At 36.8% G+C, this 17,494-nt stretch overlaps 1 protein-coding gene across 2 annotated transcripts in view; it reads left to right on the top strand.

Moving 5' to 3' along the window:
• The window catches only part of ARHGAP28 (Rho GTPase activating protein 28), a 180,902-nt gene that overhangs the window by 155,090 nt on the left and 8,318 nt on the right, over nucleotides 1-17,494 (top strand). For both annotated transcript variants that reach the window (XM_081262711.1, XM_081262710.1), the window contains exons 12-16: nucleotides 2,812-2,894; nucleotides 5,947-6,144; nucleotides 6,833-6,946; nucleotides 10,757-10,813; nucleotides 13,415-13,539. In XM_081262711.1, coding sequence (XP_081118837.1) covers nucleotides 2,812-2,894; nucleotides 5,947-6,144; nucleotides 6,833-6,946; nucleotides 10,757-10,813; nucleotides 13,415-13,539 — 577 coding nt within the window. The remainder of the gene's footprint in view (nucleotides 1-2,811; nucleotides 2,895-5,946; nucleotides 6,145-6,832; nucleotides 6,947-10,756; nucleotides 10,814-13,414; nucleotides 13,540-17,494) is intronic.

The following is a 17,494-nucleotide window of genomic DNA, read 5'->3' as shown; positions in this document are numbered from 1 at the left end:
TTGTGCTGTTTTAAGCTGGTAATTTGCTTGGCTGGACTCTAGTTGCTAGTGTCTTTTGGACAGCAGCTCAGCAAGGCTCAGTGCTGTTATTTAATCCTCTGCTATGCTGTCCTGAGTGGCTTTTGGGTCAGCCAATGATTTGGGTGGAGTTTATTCTACAAATAGGGTCTTCCATCTCTGGATCCCTCCTTTTTATGATGGCTCCATAACTTTCTGGGAGCTATGGTTGCCTTGAACCCTATTTTATGATTGATTCAGGTCAGAAAGAGTAGATTATTTATTTACTTATTGAATTTTTGGCCATCCTAGACAACCCTGACTATGGCCTGGCCTCAAGGTAGAAGCCAGGAACACATAACACTCTCCCTGTACCCTCTTCTATTCCAGGTGCCCAGCCCCTCCTGAGCGGGCCTCTTTTGTTCCCTTCCACTGTCTCAGGTAGTTGGATTTTGTACTTTGTCTGAAGATTGTTCAGAATGGTTGATTTTTGTAAAAGGAGCTTACTCAGCCAAACCAGAAACAGAATTTCCTATTTTTAAGTTTAAAATTTTTTTTTTCAGGACTTCCTATTTTTGTTTGCTGTCCTAGAAAATGGACTGCAAAATTATTAGTTTCCCTTTGCTTTGTGGTTCATATGCCAAAGAAGTCATCAAAAGAAACCATGCCACAGAGGGTTGTGTTTTTGTTTGCTTGTTTGTGTGATTTGGAATTATGAATTATGCAAGGAGGATACAGACCTCCAAAGGTTTTAGAGCCATCCTGAGAATCATATTAAGAAAGGCGCATGAATAAATGAATTTCTCTTCCCATCATCGCTTCCTCTCTGACTGCAGCCAGTGAACTTCACTGACAGGGGATAATTTGAAAAATATCCTGAAAAGGTTCACAAAGGAGTCCACACTTCCTTGTAGGACTTTGAAAGTGAAAAATACTATATTGCAGGTGATTGATTTGATACCAGCTAACCCTGCAGGAAGCCCAGAGTTCTGGCCTCTGAGCAGCAGGAAATAATGGCTTTTTTGCCACCTGAAGAAAGCTCTCGTTTTAACAAGATTTTCTGAAGGGGAGAATTGTTTAAGCAACCCTCTTGATACTGAAGTTCAGAGAGCACAGATTCTTTCCCAGTTGTGTAACTACTTTCTCTTTTCAATCTTGGCCCCCAAATTGCCTGTACAATTAAAAAACTCATCAATTGAGCCTCATATGCTTTCTTGAAGTGTTAATAACTTTCTGGGAGAATAATGACCTCAGGAAAAAGAATGTTCTCTACTAAGACGCATTAAACGAATTAACTGCAAAACTATTAACCACAGAACAGTTTAGGACCAAGCTTCCTAAGTAAAATGAAAATGGATTATTTGCCACATGAAACTTTTAATTGTAAAGAGAACTTCATAATTTCTCTGAAACGGATGGAAATAGAGAGCTACATCTGCATCTGCATCTGCATCTCGTTTCCCCCACCCAGAGGTGTTTTTGTAATACATTGGAAGATTAGAGACAGTCTGCAATCTGCAGTTTATGTATTAAAATAATGTCTCTCTGTCCCTAAATGCTCTGTACAGAGACATTCTCCTGATGGTTCTTATTCAGGCAAGCTCACGTCAATGTGCATTGGTGGTTTTCAGTTACATCCTGAACTTAGGTCATATTTTGTTTATGAATTTGACATAAATATCTAAACTTCACATATGGGTTGTGCTGAGAGCATGTGGTCTAATCCTTATAAACATGCCTCTCACTGCTGCCTTGTTCATGATTGTATACACTTGTCATCCATCCCTACCTCCAGTACTCACAACCTCTGCTAGCCTAGTGGCTCGTCACGTGAGCATTTCCACTGCTGTGAAGCTCAGTAACTTTATAACAAACTGCCTGCTTTTCAGCCATTGAATATAATATTCTCAAGTTGAAGTTCTCTTGAACTTGAGAACTCCTGAGGGATTCCAGAACATAATGCTTTCCTGCAGGAACTCCTCACCAAGAGACCATTTTGAGGAGAATACAGAAAGATGAAGGAAAGTCTGGATTCTCTAGTGTACTTTAAAATTTCAGCACGGCTGCTTGTGGATTATCCTGTGTGGATGGACTCCCTCTATATAAATGCCAACCCTCTGGCGCCATCTTGTGTCTTTAAGGAATAAAATGCCTCAACAGTCTCCAAAGAGCAAACCACAGACACCATCCCTAAATGTCCCTGTACAAGCTAGAACAGGTGACATTGATCACAAGAGCATGCACATGTAGCCATGATTGTATTTAGGCACTAACCTAAACACTGTGCATTTATCAGCTCATTTAGTCCTCACATCAGTCCTGTGAGGTAGATAGGATGACTATTCCCATTTTGTAGATAAAAAGAAAGCAATAAGGTCTTATATAACCTGCCCAAACGCACACAGTGATTTGGTAGTAGACACAGGATTTGAATCTAGTTCTAGAATAAATGTTCATAATAACTATATCTTGCTGCCTCATTTTGAAGAAGCAAGATGTATTTGCTCTCAAATTGAGCAAATAGACTTTTAGTATAAAAGTAAGGCCAAGGCCTTTGAAAATAGAGATGCTATACAAATCTGGGGTTATTTTAAGTATTTGGTTGGCCACCTGCTTTTACAGTGGCATGAAGGGAGGTTGATAGACGGAGGCTCCTGTCCAAGTGAACAAATTTACATTGTTGAGCACAGAACCTGAGTCCTCACCACTGAAAGCTGTCAGGAGCCCTCCTGTGCCACCAGATGTTAGCAAGAAATGCTGTCAGAATACATTAGTGTTGTTTCAAATGTGTGATTATTTCTGTTTTCTTGTTAGGAGGGCCTCACATCAAAGTGCAGTTTCAAGCCTTACACCTGATGGTCATGGCACTTCCTGACGCCAACAGGGATACAGCCCAGGTATGTTGGGTTGACCTCAGGGTTTGTCATGGGGGTCATATTGCTCAAAGGAAATGACTCCTCTGGAAAAAATTGAAAACTGATGACAACTTGCAGATCCTACCTGAGCATGCTGCAAACTGCCTTTGCACACCCCTACCCCACTGCCACTGTGCTGAGGAAGAGAAGGTCTGGAATCTTCTTTGAACATTTAAATTCCATTCATTTAATTCATTCAAGGAATATTGAGTGTCTACCCTGATGCCAGGCACTGGGCTAGGTATTAGAAGTAGGAGAAGAGACAAAGATGAAAGGCTTAAATGGAACAATGTCAGAAGTAAATGAGATCATTTTATAACCTGTAAAATACAAGACTGTAATTGTTAGTTCCTCAGCTGCTCACTTTAGTGGCAAAAAAAAAAATTAATAGGTAGATTTGGGGGAGGAAACGTGAAGTCATTGGATTAAGTGAAACTTCTAAAATGTTTTGTGTTTTAAAATGTGTGAAAATAATACAAATTAAATAATTTTAGAATTTTAAACATTACTTGATAAAATCTGGTCATTTTGCAGATTAGGAAAATGAAGCTGAAAGAAACAATTTGTTCATTAACATATAACAGAACATTTGATAGAATCATATTTCATAGTTCTTTATCTCAGATATCCCTCCCTTTATTTCAAATTCATTGCTTTGTTGTATGTTGGTTAAAAAAAAAAAAGAAAAAGTTTCTCTTGCCATTTCCATAGTAATTCTGAATACAATAGATTTGTTTTAAGTGTACAGGTATTTACAGGAATCTTTGAAAAAGCCCATAATTTGGAACCCAGTAAACATATGCTGAAACAAAACTGTGTCACCTCTTATCAGATGACACTCTGTGTGGTGAGGACCTTTCTCCTACACAGTAAAAACACTTATGTCAATTATGTGTTGATTATATCTTCAACATAAGGATGGGATTACTGAACCATAACAATGTCAGTCTCTAATATAATTCAGTAATTTTTTAAAAGAGAGAAATTTGTTAGCTTGTTTTGGGTGTTTGTCTAAACCATCATATTTTATCGAAATCAAAAGTCTATCTGGTGCCCATTATCTGAGTTCATAATTATTTTAGGCAGTTTCCAAATAAGTTATTAGTCAAACTCTAAAAAGAAAAGTGGAAATTCAAAAGGACACTCTACATAATGGATTCTTTAGTTTTATAGCTATGTTATTTTGATTGAATCAGTAGTTGAGTAAACATATTTGGCATTGACTATAAAGTTAGTTTATTAACATAAATTTTATATTCAAATTTAGGACCTAAAGACTGAAATTAAATCAAAAGTATATATAAATTCTGTATGTTGTCCAGTCCTGCTTCTAAAAGGAGATTTAAATAAATGATCAACTAAGTATTGAATACTCAATTTTTTAAACTTAGTTCTATTTTATTTTTGTGGTACTTGGGATTGGACCAAGAGGTGCTCTACCATTGAGCAATGTTCCCAAGCCCTTTTTAGTTTTTATTTTGTGATAGAGTCTCACTAAGTTACTGAGGCTGGTTTCCAACTTGTGATTCTCCTGCTTTAGCCTCCCAAGTTTCTGGGATTACAGGCATGCACCACTGTGCCCAGTTGATTTTTAAATTTATATATATATATATATATATCTGAGTCAAAATGTCATCTACCCTTTCATATAACTGAGGATGCAGCAATTGTCAAAAAATCCAATACATTTCTAACAAAAGATCCCCCCAAAAGTTCATGGAACTGGTGATGTTATATATGCCCATACTCAACATGTACACCATGTCCACACATGCTTGTGCACCCGTGCGCATATGTGCGTACACACACACATTTTTTTTGTTGTTTCCATTCTTAATTGTGTCTGGATCTAAAATCTAAGCTGGTATGGTATAGCAGTCAAGAATGTTAACTATAGGGCTGGGGTTGTATGTAGCTCAGCAGTAGATCGCTTGCCTAGCGTGTATGAGGCATTGGGTTCCAATCTCTGCACCACATATAAATGAATAAAGGTGCATGACAACTAAAAAAAAATATGAAAAAAAAATGCTAGCTCAAGAACTGGTTTCCTTGGTTCAGATCCTGGCTCAGCTAGTTAATTCATTGGTGCTAGGAAAAGCCACTGGGCCCTTCTTCACCTCTGTTTACTCATCTGTAAAATAGAAACCTTTTAGGGTTTAGAAGGATGTGAATAAGTATAAAGCATTAAGAATAATGCCTGTCCTATGTTAAATCTTCAGATAAATAATAAACTATTCACATAAATAATAAGCTATTATTACTACCATATGCTATGCATTTTCTCATGACAAATATCTGTAGTAGAATTGAAATTGCAAAACCAAATAATAGTTCCTTTTGAGATTTCAGTCTTATTGATGAATTTCTAAAGGTGAGAATCTATACTTTGGTGGCTCTACAAGATTTTTCTAATTATTTCTTCTTCCTCCTTCCTCCTCATCTGCTTAGAACAGTTGTATGTAAGCATTATTTTCCTGTGGGCAGTTGAAGATTTCAGAAATGAAAAGCAATAGAAAAATATCACCCAATAGTAAAATGTTAAAACTTTTTCAATTGAGTTTACATTTGGGCAGATGAATGAAATATTTATATTGTTTAAATTTGTTTTATTTCTGAAGGAAGAAGTAACTCATTTTTAACAGTAATGCTTCAAATTAAAGGTTTATTTTAAAGAAGTACTTCTTTCACTATAAACTACATTTCATGTTTATTTGAGCTGCGGAGTTTTCTCTCCCTGTTTTATGTTTAATTTTAATATTTGTCAGATTGTTTGAAACAAAAGAAATAAGAAGATATAAGCTATAATTTATAGAGACCCCACAAATAATAAATTCTCTAAAAATGTAGTTATTTTATGAAACAATCAAATAAAATTTTCTTCTTAGAACTTTTAAGGGGAAATATGACACATTTATGCATTCTACACTTCTGACATTTCCCAGTGTCACAGTGAGTGGGTATAGAAATGAGTGGTCGAAGCCACTGGAACCATGGACAGTTTACAATAGTATGACACAATGCTATTTCTTGTTAGGCCCTCATGACATTCTTCAATAAAGTGATTGCCAATGAATCAAAAAACCGAATGAGTTTGTGGAACATTTCCACTGTAATGGCACCAAACCTTTTCTTCAGCAGAAGCAAACATTCTGACTATGAAGAATTACTGTTAGCAAACACTGCAGCCCACATCATCCGCCTAATGCTTAAGTACCAGAAAATTCTATGGAAGGTAAGTAACAATGAGATGACTGTCAGGCTCCCCTCCAAAGTTCACCAGCACCAGGAGATGTAAGGATTCCGTGAAGGAGCAACCCCCTTAGTTAGAAGGAGGAAAGATGAGAACATAGATTCTATGCCTGCTATGCCGTCCACTTAAGCTGTCTTTCCATATCCACAGGTTCTGTAGCTCCATATTCAGCCAACCACAGAATGTAATTCTGAAAAATTTTTGGAAATATTTCCAAAATATTTTTCATCAGTACTGAATATGCACAGATCATTTTTTACCATTATTCCCTCAAGAATACAGTATACAGTATGCTTTTTACATAGTATTTACATTGTACTGGGTATTATAAGTAATCTAGAAATGGATTAAAGGTATATACATAGGTCATGTGCAAATACTAGACCATTTATAGAAGGGGCTTGAGCATCCGATTTTGGTATCTGAGGGTGTTTCAGGAACCAGTCAGTCTGCCTTGTGTACTGAGGGATGATTATACATTCTTTGAGAGCTCCTCTTTAGCATGTTTTCCCTATTAAACAGAAATCCTTATTTTTTTTAATTCCCTTTTACAATCAAATGCCACAGTTCCTCGTTCCAAGATGCTGAGTGGCACAGGGAGAAGCTAACATAACTGAGGGAAGTTTATTTCAAGTGGTTTCTGTCTAATCAAGCTATTTTTCTTCTCCAGGTCCCATCTTTCTTAATCACCCAAGTAAGGAGGATGAATGAAGCCACGATGTTGTTAAAGAAGCAGCTCCCAAGTGTGAAAAAGCTGCTCCGGAGGAAGACCATAGAACGGGAGGTGAGAACAGGGAGAGCGCACACTGTTCGCCTTCTAGACTTACTTCTCAAATGAAGGCCAAAGTAACTTTTTTAATAATTTAGAATCAACAATTTTACATGATCTTGAGACTATGACTGTGGCCTTTCCATTTTGTTGAATTTTGACTAAAGTTCTTGAGATATCTATCTTATGAAGATCGTTTAAAATTCTGTTAAGGAATTACTGGAACAGCTAGAATGGCTCTCAAAAAAGCTGCAAGTTGACATTTTCGTCCTCGTGAACTGGATTTAAGGGCAATCCCATATCCAGTATGTCAAATAAGTAGGGAAAAAGATCTCTTTCGGGATGGAATAATATGAGAGATAATCATCAAATGGCTTTCGGTAAATTTATTGCATTCCCAGGAATTTTTCCTGTAGCAAAATTATTTGTGTAGAGGTATGTAATGGAAACAGGTTTTAGAAGAAATATCTTCATTGATTCAGTTAAACTTGGGGGTGATCCATGAATATCAAGCATTGATTTCATTCAACCTTAAGGAGGATCCAGATACTTGAAACTCAACTTCATCTTTGAAGGAACTTGCACCTAATGTGAGAAGCAAATGTGTCTAAGTGCATGAATACCCAGGATATACCTGAGTGACAGACCAGTTGTGCAGACAATGTCCCAGGACCGTGCAGAGGATAAAGATATGTGCATCAGCTTGAGGAATTGTGGATGACTTGATGGAGGAAGTGGTGTGCAAGTTACATCAGGAAAGATGGGTAGCACTGAAAAGAGAGAAAGGAAGGGCTGTTTGTTCAGGGAGGCAGGGAGGCAGGAGGCAGGAAGCAGGAGGCAGTATTGCTACCTGATTCACCACAGCACTGTCGTGATGAAGGGCTGTGGTCCCTTATAGATTGTAAGCAAAGTGACTTCATATAAGGAAAACCAACACTTGCATTTGAAGGAAAAAAACTTTTAATCTATAAAAAAATTCAAACAATATTAAATTCATCATTTTAACCATTTAAAGCCTACAGTTCACTGGTTTTTAGTGTATTCACAAAGTTGAAACTTCTTTTTCCAGTAGTTGTGTGGATAAGACATATTTTCTTTCCTGTTTTGAATGTCTACTAACTTTTTGTTGAAGACTGAACATTCTGAATATTATAATGTGGCAACTTTAGAAATCAGAACCCTCCTACCAGATCCCTACTCAGAGTTGGTTGCCACTGCTTGTTGTACTTGTTTAGTCACTTTTTTGCTGAACTAAGTTTGTAATGTCTGTTTTGTGTGGCTACTAAAATTGCTGTTCCATGAGCTTAATGGTTAGCTGTTGACTTAATGGGGGCTTTGTTCAATGACTAGAAACAAACCAACCTCATAGTCTTTGCAGATGAGCTGTGTGAGTGTTGGGGTCCCCTTTCCCTCCTCAACCAGGCAGTTTCTAACTCTTCCTGAGCCTTCTGCCTCCTGCTTGCACAGTACCTGGAGATCAGCCTAGAATTTATGCCTTTTTCAGGTCTTTTCCAGTCCTGGGCTTAGTAGTGGCTGAGTACTTAGCCCTTTAAGTTCTTAGAAATGTCAAAGTTTTTCAAACCCTTATTCCCTAATGCAGCTCAGTACCCAGCCTTGACTCCCAAGATTTTCAGTTATCTGTTTTCCCCAGCTCTTATCCACTGCATCAGGCAGCTGAGACTACAACATTTGCCTATAAATGTTTTCAATATTACACTTGTTAGCACAGGTCAGGTTCCAAGTTAGATGACATAAAGCAAGTCTTTTGAGCCAGTCTTCCAGGGATCACCCAGACAGGTCAAAACAAGTTTTAAGATTCTTTGTGAATAAGGTCCATTTTGTTCCCTTCTTACCTGTACCAGGAATGCAGGTTGATGCCTTCAAGTTTTTGCAGAGCTAGGGAGATGGGATGGGAAGAGTGTAAGTGGAAACACCACAAAGCTTGTTTTCTTACTGAGTTTCGGTTGTTGTTCTTATTCAGACAACCCCCTGGTTGCAACCTTTAGGTTAGCATCCAGAGTTCTGAAAAAGTTGATACTGATAGTGCTTGCCATTTTTTTTATGGAGGGGTGGACTTTTAGGGTTGCTTGTGCTGTCCTTTTTACTCAGGAAAATATTAATGGCATAAATATGATACATGTGGAGCTGAAGCAGAGGCCTGGTTGCCAGTTACTACCTATATGAGCTTGGGGAAATTTCATTTGCTCTTTGAGCCTCAATTTTTTTTATCTTATAAATTGGAAGTAAAGTAATATCTATTTTACAGGCTTATCACAAAGTTTGAGTCATATACTATATAGGTAAAGCACTTTGTAAACTTTATATTTCTATATGAATGTCAGTTATTTTAATGTCTGGATTATATATGTGGATTGGTTATGTGTAGCACCAAGGTTGAACTTAAAGTTTATAAATACCATGGAAGCAATGGTCTTTCTTTAGCTCTATTATAATATATTGTGTAGGAGAATTGTTTATTTTTGGTGCAAGGGATTGAACCCAGGGGCACTTAACCACTAAACCACATCCCCAGCCCTTTTATATTTTATTTTGAGGCAGGGCCTTGCTAAGTTGCTGAGGCTGGCTTTGAATGCGTGACCCTCTTGCCTCAGTCTCCTAAGCCACTGTATTACAAGTATGTGCTACCACCTGGCAATATATTGTGCTTATAATTCTTAATTTTGGTTGAATAGGCAGTTCTTTACTGAATTACAAATTCAAAAGCTAGAAAAGACTGGAAAAAAATTAGCTAGTCTTGACTTCCCCTCCTGAAGACAAATAATTTCACCAATGACAGAATATGTCTACACAGGAGCATATAAGTATGTATATTTCCACATATGCTGTATGCACAGATTAGCAAATATGAATACAACTGACCCTCTGTATCAGTGTCCACTGCTTCTGATCTGATTTAAAATATTCAGGAAAAAAATAACATTAGTACTGAATATGTAGACTTTTTTCTTGTTATTATTCTCTTAAAAATACAATATTTATTTTTACAATATTGGGGGTTGTGGCTCAGCGGTAGAGTGCTCGCCTAGCATGTGCAAGGAACTGAGTTTGATCCTCAGCACTGCGTGAAAATAAATAAATAAAATAAAAGTATTCTGTCCAACTATAACTAAATATATATATATATATACATATATATATATATGTATATATATATTTTTTTTAAATACCAATATAACTACTGTCCACATAGCATGTATGTTGTCTTAGGCCATCCAGAGATAATTTAAGGCATACAGGAGGATGTGCCTAGGCTATGTGCAAATGCTATACCATTTTATATGAATGACTTGAGCATCCATGAATGTTGGTGTCCACACAGATCAAGGAAAGAATGCCCTGCAGATACCAAAGGTCAGCTGTGTATGCTCTTCCCTTTGTTTTACATGAATGATAACAAACAGGAATCACCATCCTGCATCTTGCCTTACTGACTTAGGAAATCATAGTGATCATTCCATGAGTCCACAAACCCTGCTCCTTTGCTTATTTTGAATGTTTTTCCATAGGTGTACAATAATTTACTTAAGCATCCCCAGATTATCGAACTAGTTAGATGGTATCCAATCTTTTGATATTACAATTTGTGCGACAGTGAATAAACTTGTTTATGTCATTGTTCACAAATGAAGTAATTTATAGTATAAATTTGTAGATGGGGAAGTGTGTGGTCAAAATTCATATACATTGTATATGAATATATACAATGATAAATACTTAAAACCATAAAGATTGTACCAGATTCCATAAGCAGCTCATGCTTGGTTTCCCAACATGAATCCTGAAGACTAACCATGTTTTCTTTAGGGTACAAGCCCCAAGACTTCAAAGGTACTACAAAAATCACCCTCTTCTAGAAGAATGGTAAGAAAACAAATAGTTTCCTTTCCCCCATTAACTACCTACATACAATCTGGCTGCATCTACCACATTCTTGTATAATTTTGATCATGATCTATCCTTCAAACTTGGCATTTATGGCATGGAACATAAAGCAGTTGTACAGAGACTCAACTAACTGATGATTGTGAGGTATGTGGTTAGGCATCCTATATACAAGTATGAATGCCACTGAAAATTGTAGGGGAAGTGGGGTTGTTATAATCATAAGCCCAATAATACCAAAGCAATGAAATTTATCTTATAGAGCCTTCTGGCTGCAGAGCTGAGAGGGGAAGGACATGAGATAATCAAGGAGTGTTTTGAGAGTACAGTCTTGGCTGCAGGGAGCCAGGGACTCTGCCCCCTCTCAAATCCACATCCCTCAACATCCATTTTCTGGCGTGTTCCCTCAGTTCTTGCTGATAATACTAGGAAAGTGTTATAAGAACTGACCCTTTTTAAAACCAGTGTTATAGTTTCCCAGGTCTGCCATAATAAGGTGCCACAAACAGGGTGGCTTAAAATAATAGAAATTCATGCTCTTATAATTCTAGAAGCTAAAAGTCCAAATCAAGATGTCAGTAAGGCCAGTTTCTTCTGAGGGATGTGAGGAAAGGTCTGTTCCAGACCTCTTTTCTAGTTTTTGGTGATGCCAACAGTCCTTGGCATTTCTTAGCTCATAGATGCACCACTTCGATCTCTGCTTCAATCTCCACATAGCATTCTCTCTATATTTGCCCATCTTTCTTCCACTCTTTTTTTAATTTAAAAATTGAAGACTGTTTATTTGATTCTTTTAGACTCAAGAGTCTTTAAGCAACAGAAATATCCTTTTGTCTAAACATATAAGTATCTTGTAACTGTTGGATGAAATATTTTAATTCTTAAAATGTGAGCTAGTAATTTTTCTATTAAATTTATTTAGTTATTCTAATATGTTATACATGACAGCAGAATGCATTTCAATTCATAGTACACATATAGAGCACAACTTTTCATGTCTCTAGTTGTTCACAAAGTAGAGTCACACCATTCATGTCTTCATACATGTACTTAAGGTAATGAAGTCCATCTCATTCCACCATCTTTCCTATGCCACTACTCCCTCTCCTCCCCTCTCTCCTCTTTGCCCTATCTAAAGTTGCTCCATCCCTCCCCTGCTCCCTACTCCATCCCCATTATGGATCAGCATTCATATAATCAGAGAAAATATTTGGCCTTTATTTTTGGGGGGATTGGCTTACTTTGCTTAGCTCTAACTCCATCCATTTACCTGAAAATGCCATTTTATTCTGTTTTAATGCTGAGTAATATTATACACACAGTTTCTTTATCCATTCATCTACTGAAGGGTACCTAGTTTGGTTCCACAGTTTAGTTATTGTGAATTGTATAAACATTGATGTGGCTAGGGTTAACAGGAACAAATCTCTTCTACTCTTGAAAAGGACATAAGTCATATTAGATTAAAAGCCAACCTACTTCAGTTTGATTTCATCTTAACTAATTACATCTTCAATAACCCTATTTCCAAATAAGATCACATTCTGAGGGTCTTGGAGCTGGGAATTCAAATATGATTTCTAGGGAAATAGTTTAGCCTATTATATTGTTATTCTAGGGTATGTAATGAGTCAATTCCTATGCACTTTCTTTTATCAACAGTACCATCCTTTAAGAAGTTAGAAATTTAGAACAATTACCCGAGGAATAGATTTGCAAGTGGAAATTTATTTCTCTTCAGCTACATAATTATTAAAAGAGTCAAAATTTTTGAAGCAAATGGAATTTTCCACTCTGACAAGACAGAAATTTCTGTTAATCAAACAGAAGCACAACCCTTTGAATATTCCATTTAGCTGAAAGCCCCAAGGTCTGCTAATCACATCTTTTAAAAGCAAAGACACCTTCTTCCTCAACATAGTCACATTCTGTTCTGTACAGGGTTAGCAACATGCTTTGCAGGCTAGTTTCAAGTGCCCACGTAGAATTTTATTTGAGCTGGCCATTCATGGCCACTTAAGAAAAGAGGGTATTTGAGAATTGATTACTATTTTCAGAAATTTGGCTTCTTAAAGTATTTTAAATGTTGAATTGTACTTAAAATAGGCTTATTTAGGTCGTTGTTCAATAAAGACATTGATGGAAACATTAGTTTTTTGTCAAAAGCCAGTTTTACTCTTTTCATTATTTTTAAAAATGTTTTATTTTTATTTTCATATTTTTTTAGTTGTAGTTGGACACAATAATCTTTATTTTTATGTGGTGCTGAGGATCAAACCCAGTGCCTCACACGTGTGAGGCGGGTGCTCTACCACTGAGCTACAGCTCCAACACTCTTTTCATGATTTTGACATCTATGTGTGTAATTAATGAAAGTAAAATCCCAGACTAAGTTTGGTCATTAGTTATTCTCTTGGTTAAAAAGAAAACAGTGCTCTATTCTGGTTAAATGTTGGTCATATTGACATGAATTTCTTATTCTGATTACTTGATTTCTAATTAAAGTTTCTTAAATGCAGTCATTGAACTAATAATTCATCCTAGTTTGACACAATGTACTGAATTTTCCCTCATTGACAGTCTGACGTGCCGGAAGGAGTCATAAGGGTCCATGCTCCTCTTCTCTCTAAAGTGTCCATGGCCATTCAACTGAATAGTGAAACTAAAGCCAAAGACATATTGGCGAAATTTCAATATGAAAACAGGTGAGTGAGTGTGAAGAAAGGTCACTTCACAAGGAAGAGGGATTTGCATCAGATGAGTAAATTTCTAGGCACCTATAAACTTTGCCTTTTGAAAAATTAGAACTGTTATTTTGGGAATTTTACCAGAAGACTATAAAGGTTAAAAGCAGAGAAAAGGCAAATACAAAAGTCGTTTTTTAAAGGAAATTCTACAAATGGGATTCTTGCGAGGTACTCTTTATTTATCTTAGTCACTTCATTTATTCAGTTGAATTGTACATTTTATTAGAATGAAAAAAAATACAGCAAGCTAGTTTTGTAGATCTCTTGATAGTTTTCCAGGAATATCATTACTTTAGACTTCCTCATGGGCATCACAGTTGTTTCTTTCCTGAAAACATACAAACATACTACTAATAATCTTTAGACTAAGAATGATATTTAGATTTAGGTATCTGCCATCAATAACCATAAAAGAGCATAAATCATAATCCTTTTTGTATAGGAATGCTTACTCAAGTATAAACATTTGCCTTGAGATTTTCGAATGATAAGTAGCATATATATTGTTTGTTGGTCTCTACTAAAACTCATGGATATCCTTAAAAAGCATTTCACTTATATTTCAAAGGAGTAGCTGTGCTGACCAGAAAGAGCCAATTCTAAAAGTGTACATGTTGTATGATTACATTTATATAGCATTTTTGAAATGAAAAATTGTACAAATGGAGGATAAATTAATAGCTGCCATTAACTTGGGATGATTGTGGGAGGAAGATGGGCATAGATAGGAAAAGGGCATCATGAAGGATGAAGGATGCTGGTGGAATTGGAACTGTGCTGTTGGACTCCACTGTGGTGGTGGTGGGTCAACAAACCTCTATAACATTGTATTTAACTTAATTCACACAAAATGAGCACAAGTCAAGCTGCAAGATCTGAATGAGATAGATGTATTTTATCAACATTAATATCTTTATTGTAGTTTTGCAGAATGTTAGCATTGGTGAAAACTGGGCAAGAGTACAAAGAATCTATCATTTCTTACCACTATATGTGAAGCTATAATTATTTCAATAAAAATTTCAGTTAAAAGAATAAACAAGAGTAGCTAGCCAGTGAAAGTCATCTGTGATATTAGAAGTTAGGATGGTGGCAGTGCAAAGGCATGAGAAAGAATGTGGGAGGCCTCCAATCCTTTTTTTAGACATGGGTGTTGGCTTCATGGTATGCTCACTTTGAAAATTCATCAAGTCATATTTGTGACTTGTGCACTCTATGTATGCATGTGCATGCTTGCATACATACACATACAGACTCACACATATATGTAAAAGCTTATACTAAAAAGGAGAAGAGGAGTAGACAGAAGCTAACAAGAGTCCTGAATGTTTACTTCTCTCTGTTGCGGTTCCAGGCACTTAAGATACCATAGAATTACCTCCTATGAAGTTATACAAAGACTTGAAATAGCATTCCAGGTACTTGAGCATCCAATAGGTTTCTACTTTCTTTCATATATTACAAAACTGCCTCTGTACTCTCAAAAAAATGTTTCTAATAAAAACAAATGAGAACCAATGACTACAAATAGACTCAAATCCTTTGAAACAACTTCTTCAAAAGATCTTGTCTTGTCTGTTCTTCCAGTAGAGCTATGGATATCTCCATTTAAAAACTGCAATCTGATGCCATTTGGTCTATTATACCAGAGGCTTATTTTCTCTCTATTCATTCCTCCTCGTGCTTATACACCAAAAGTGGGAAGGAGTGCTGTGCCTCCTAGGACCTCCCTCTTAAACTAACACAGCAATCAGAGAAGGACTCTGAAAGGTGGAAAGAAGAGGCCCAGAGGAACAACATGGTTTTAAGTTCTGAGAGCTTCCTTATTGCCTCCTACATATGCCAGACAGGCCCTGCAGAAGCCTGCAGCCTGGACCTCATCTCAAGCAGTTGATAAGGGACTCCAAGAAGAGCCTGTGCCCATAACCAAAGGACCTGGAATGGGGTACCTAACCACAGAGAACCTTTTGGGAAATACCTCCTCTACTCCAACCAAACATCATCAGAAAAGTCATACCACTGCCACTTGTGGTTTCAGTGGGACCAAGAGGGAAATAGCTCTCCCATCCCCTGTTCAACAGAACCAGAGAGTGATTCCAATTCCTGATTCAGGATAGTGTCTGCACCATCAAGGTCTTGTAGTAAGCCAAGCATCCACCTCCCTGCAGCAGCAGTGAGTCTTAGGGAGGAACAACAATGAGGCAGCACTAGGCAGGTTATCTCCATTCCCTTCCTCAGTGTCAGTAGTGCCCAGTGGGGAGCTGAGCTTCCCCCCACCCCCAATCAAAAGAATGGAACCAGACAGGTTGAGTCAAGCATCCCTGTTCTCTCCTGCCCCTACTGATATCTGCCAGGCCCAGTGGGAAGTTGAGTCTCCATCTAACATCTGGTAAAAAGGTGGTAAGAAGTAGGAATGGCAGACACTCTGCTTCCAACCCCCTCTCTTGTTGTCACTGGACACCTTTGACAAACTGAGCTTCACCCTCCACCACAGCAACAAAGTGGTGTATGTCAGCATCTATTTATTCCTGCCCTAATGTCAGCAAGGCCTGGCGGGAAGCTCATCTACACCCCAAATGGAGGCCAAGAAGCAGTGTCCCATTTTTACTGGAACCCAGCAAGAGGCCATAAATACATGTGTCCACCTAGATCCATGCTAAACCTCAACAGGAAGATTGCCTACTGGAAAACGGAGATCAGAGTTTCACAATGTAATATCCCAAATACAATACGAAACCATTACTACAGGGGAAATCACAAGGTGAATGAGAAAAGACAATAGATGCCAACATTAAACAATTAGCTTTTAGAATTATCTGACAAGGTTTTAGAGCAACTGTCACAAAGAAACGCTTCAACAAGCAATTATGAATTCTCTTAGAACATATGAAAAAAACAAAATTTGAGCAAAGAAATAGATGTTATAACATAAAGAACCAAATGGAAATTATAGAACTAAAAAATGTAATAACTGAAATAAAAATATTGCTGGATAGGCTCAGTAGTGGAGTGAGGTAACATAAGATGGAATTAGAAAACTTAAGAACATATCAATAAAGCATATTTATTTTGAACAACAAAGAGAAAATATACTGGGAAAAAAATAGCCCCAGGAACCTGCCCAGGACTATAATGAGAGCTAAATTTACTATCATCATTATTCCAAAAGAAGAGGACACAGAGTGAGACCAGAAAAGTATTTGGAGTAATTATAGGAAGCTTCCCAAATCAGCAAAAGACATAAACCTATATACTCAAGAAGCTGAGTAAACCAAAAGGGTAAGCTATAGAAATTCATGCCAACACAGCATAATTAAACGTAAAAATTAAAGACCAAGTGTTAATCTTGAAAGTATCAAAGAGAAATGATTTCTTGTAGGGAGATATCAACTCAGATCATAGTGAATTTCTCATCTAAAACCATTGAAAGTCAGACATGTAATAACATTTTTCAAGTACTGAAAGAAAAGATCCATCAATTTTCAATTCTATATTCAAAAATATTGTTCAAGAAAGGAGGGAAGATAGACTTTTTCCAATGAAAGAAAACTTAATAGTTTTTTCTCAACAAGCCTACTCATAAAGTTCTTTAAACAGAAAAGAAATGATAACAAGGCTTGAAACATAAGAAAGGAAAGGAGAACATCACAATGGATAAAAAATAGTGCTAAATATAATAAACTATCCAACTTCTCATGTATTTCTTAAATTGTGTGATGGTGGAGGCAAAGCTCATACCATCTAATATGGTATTCAATATGTGTACAGAATGTATATAAGACAATTATATTTTAAAATGATGGGATTCCACAACTTTAAAATGGTCTACTTAAAATGATTTCCTTCTAAAGCATACAATACATAAGGAGGGAAAAAGCAATTCTTCAATTTACAAATCTGCTTTAAGGCACAT

The sequence above is a fragment of the Spermophilus citellus genome, assembly GCF_964194105.1.
Source record: "Spermophilus citellus genome assembly, chromosome: 12".
NCBI classification, from domain to species: Eukaryota; Metazoa; Chordata; class Mammalia; order Rodentia; family Sciuridae; genus Spermophilus; species Spermophilus citellus.
The sequence above is the reverse complement of the archived record's forward strand: the minus strand, read 5'-3'. Positions and strand labels throughout refer to the sequence as shown.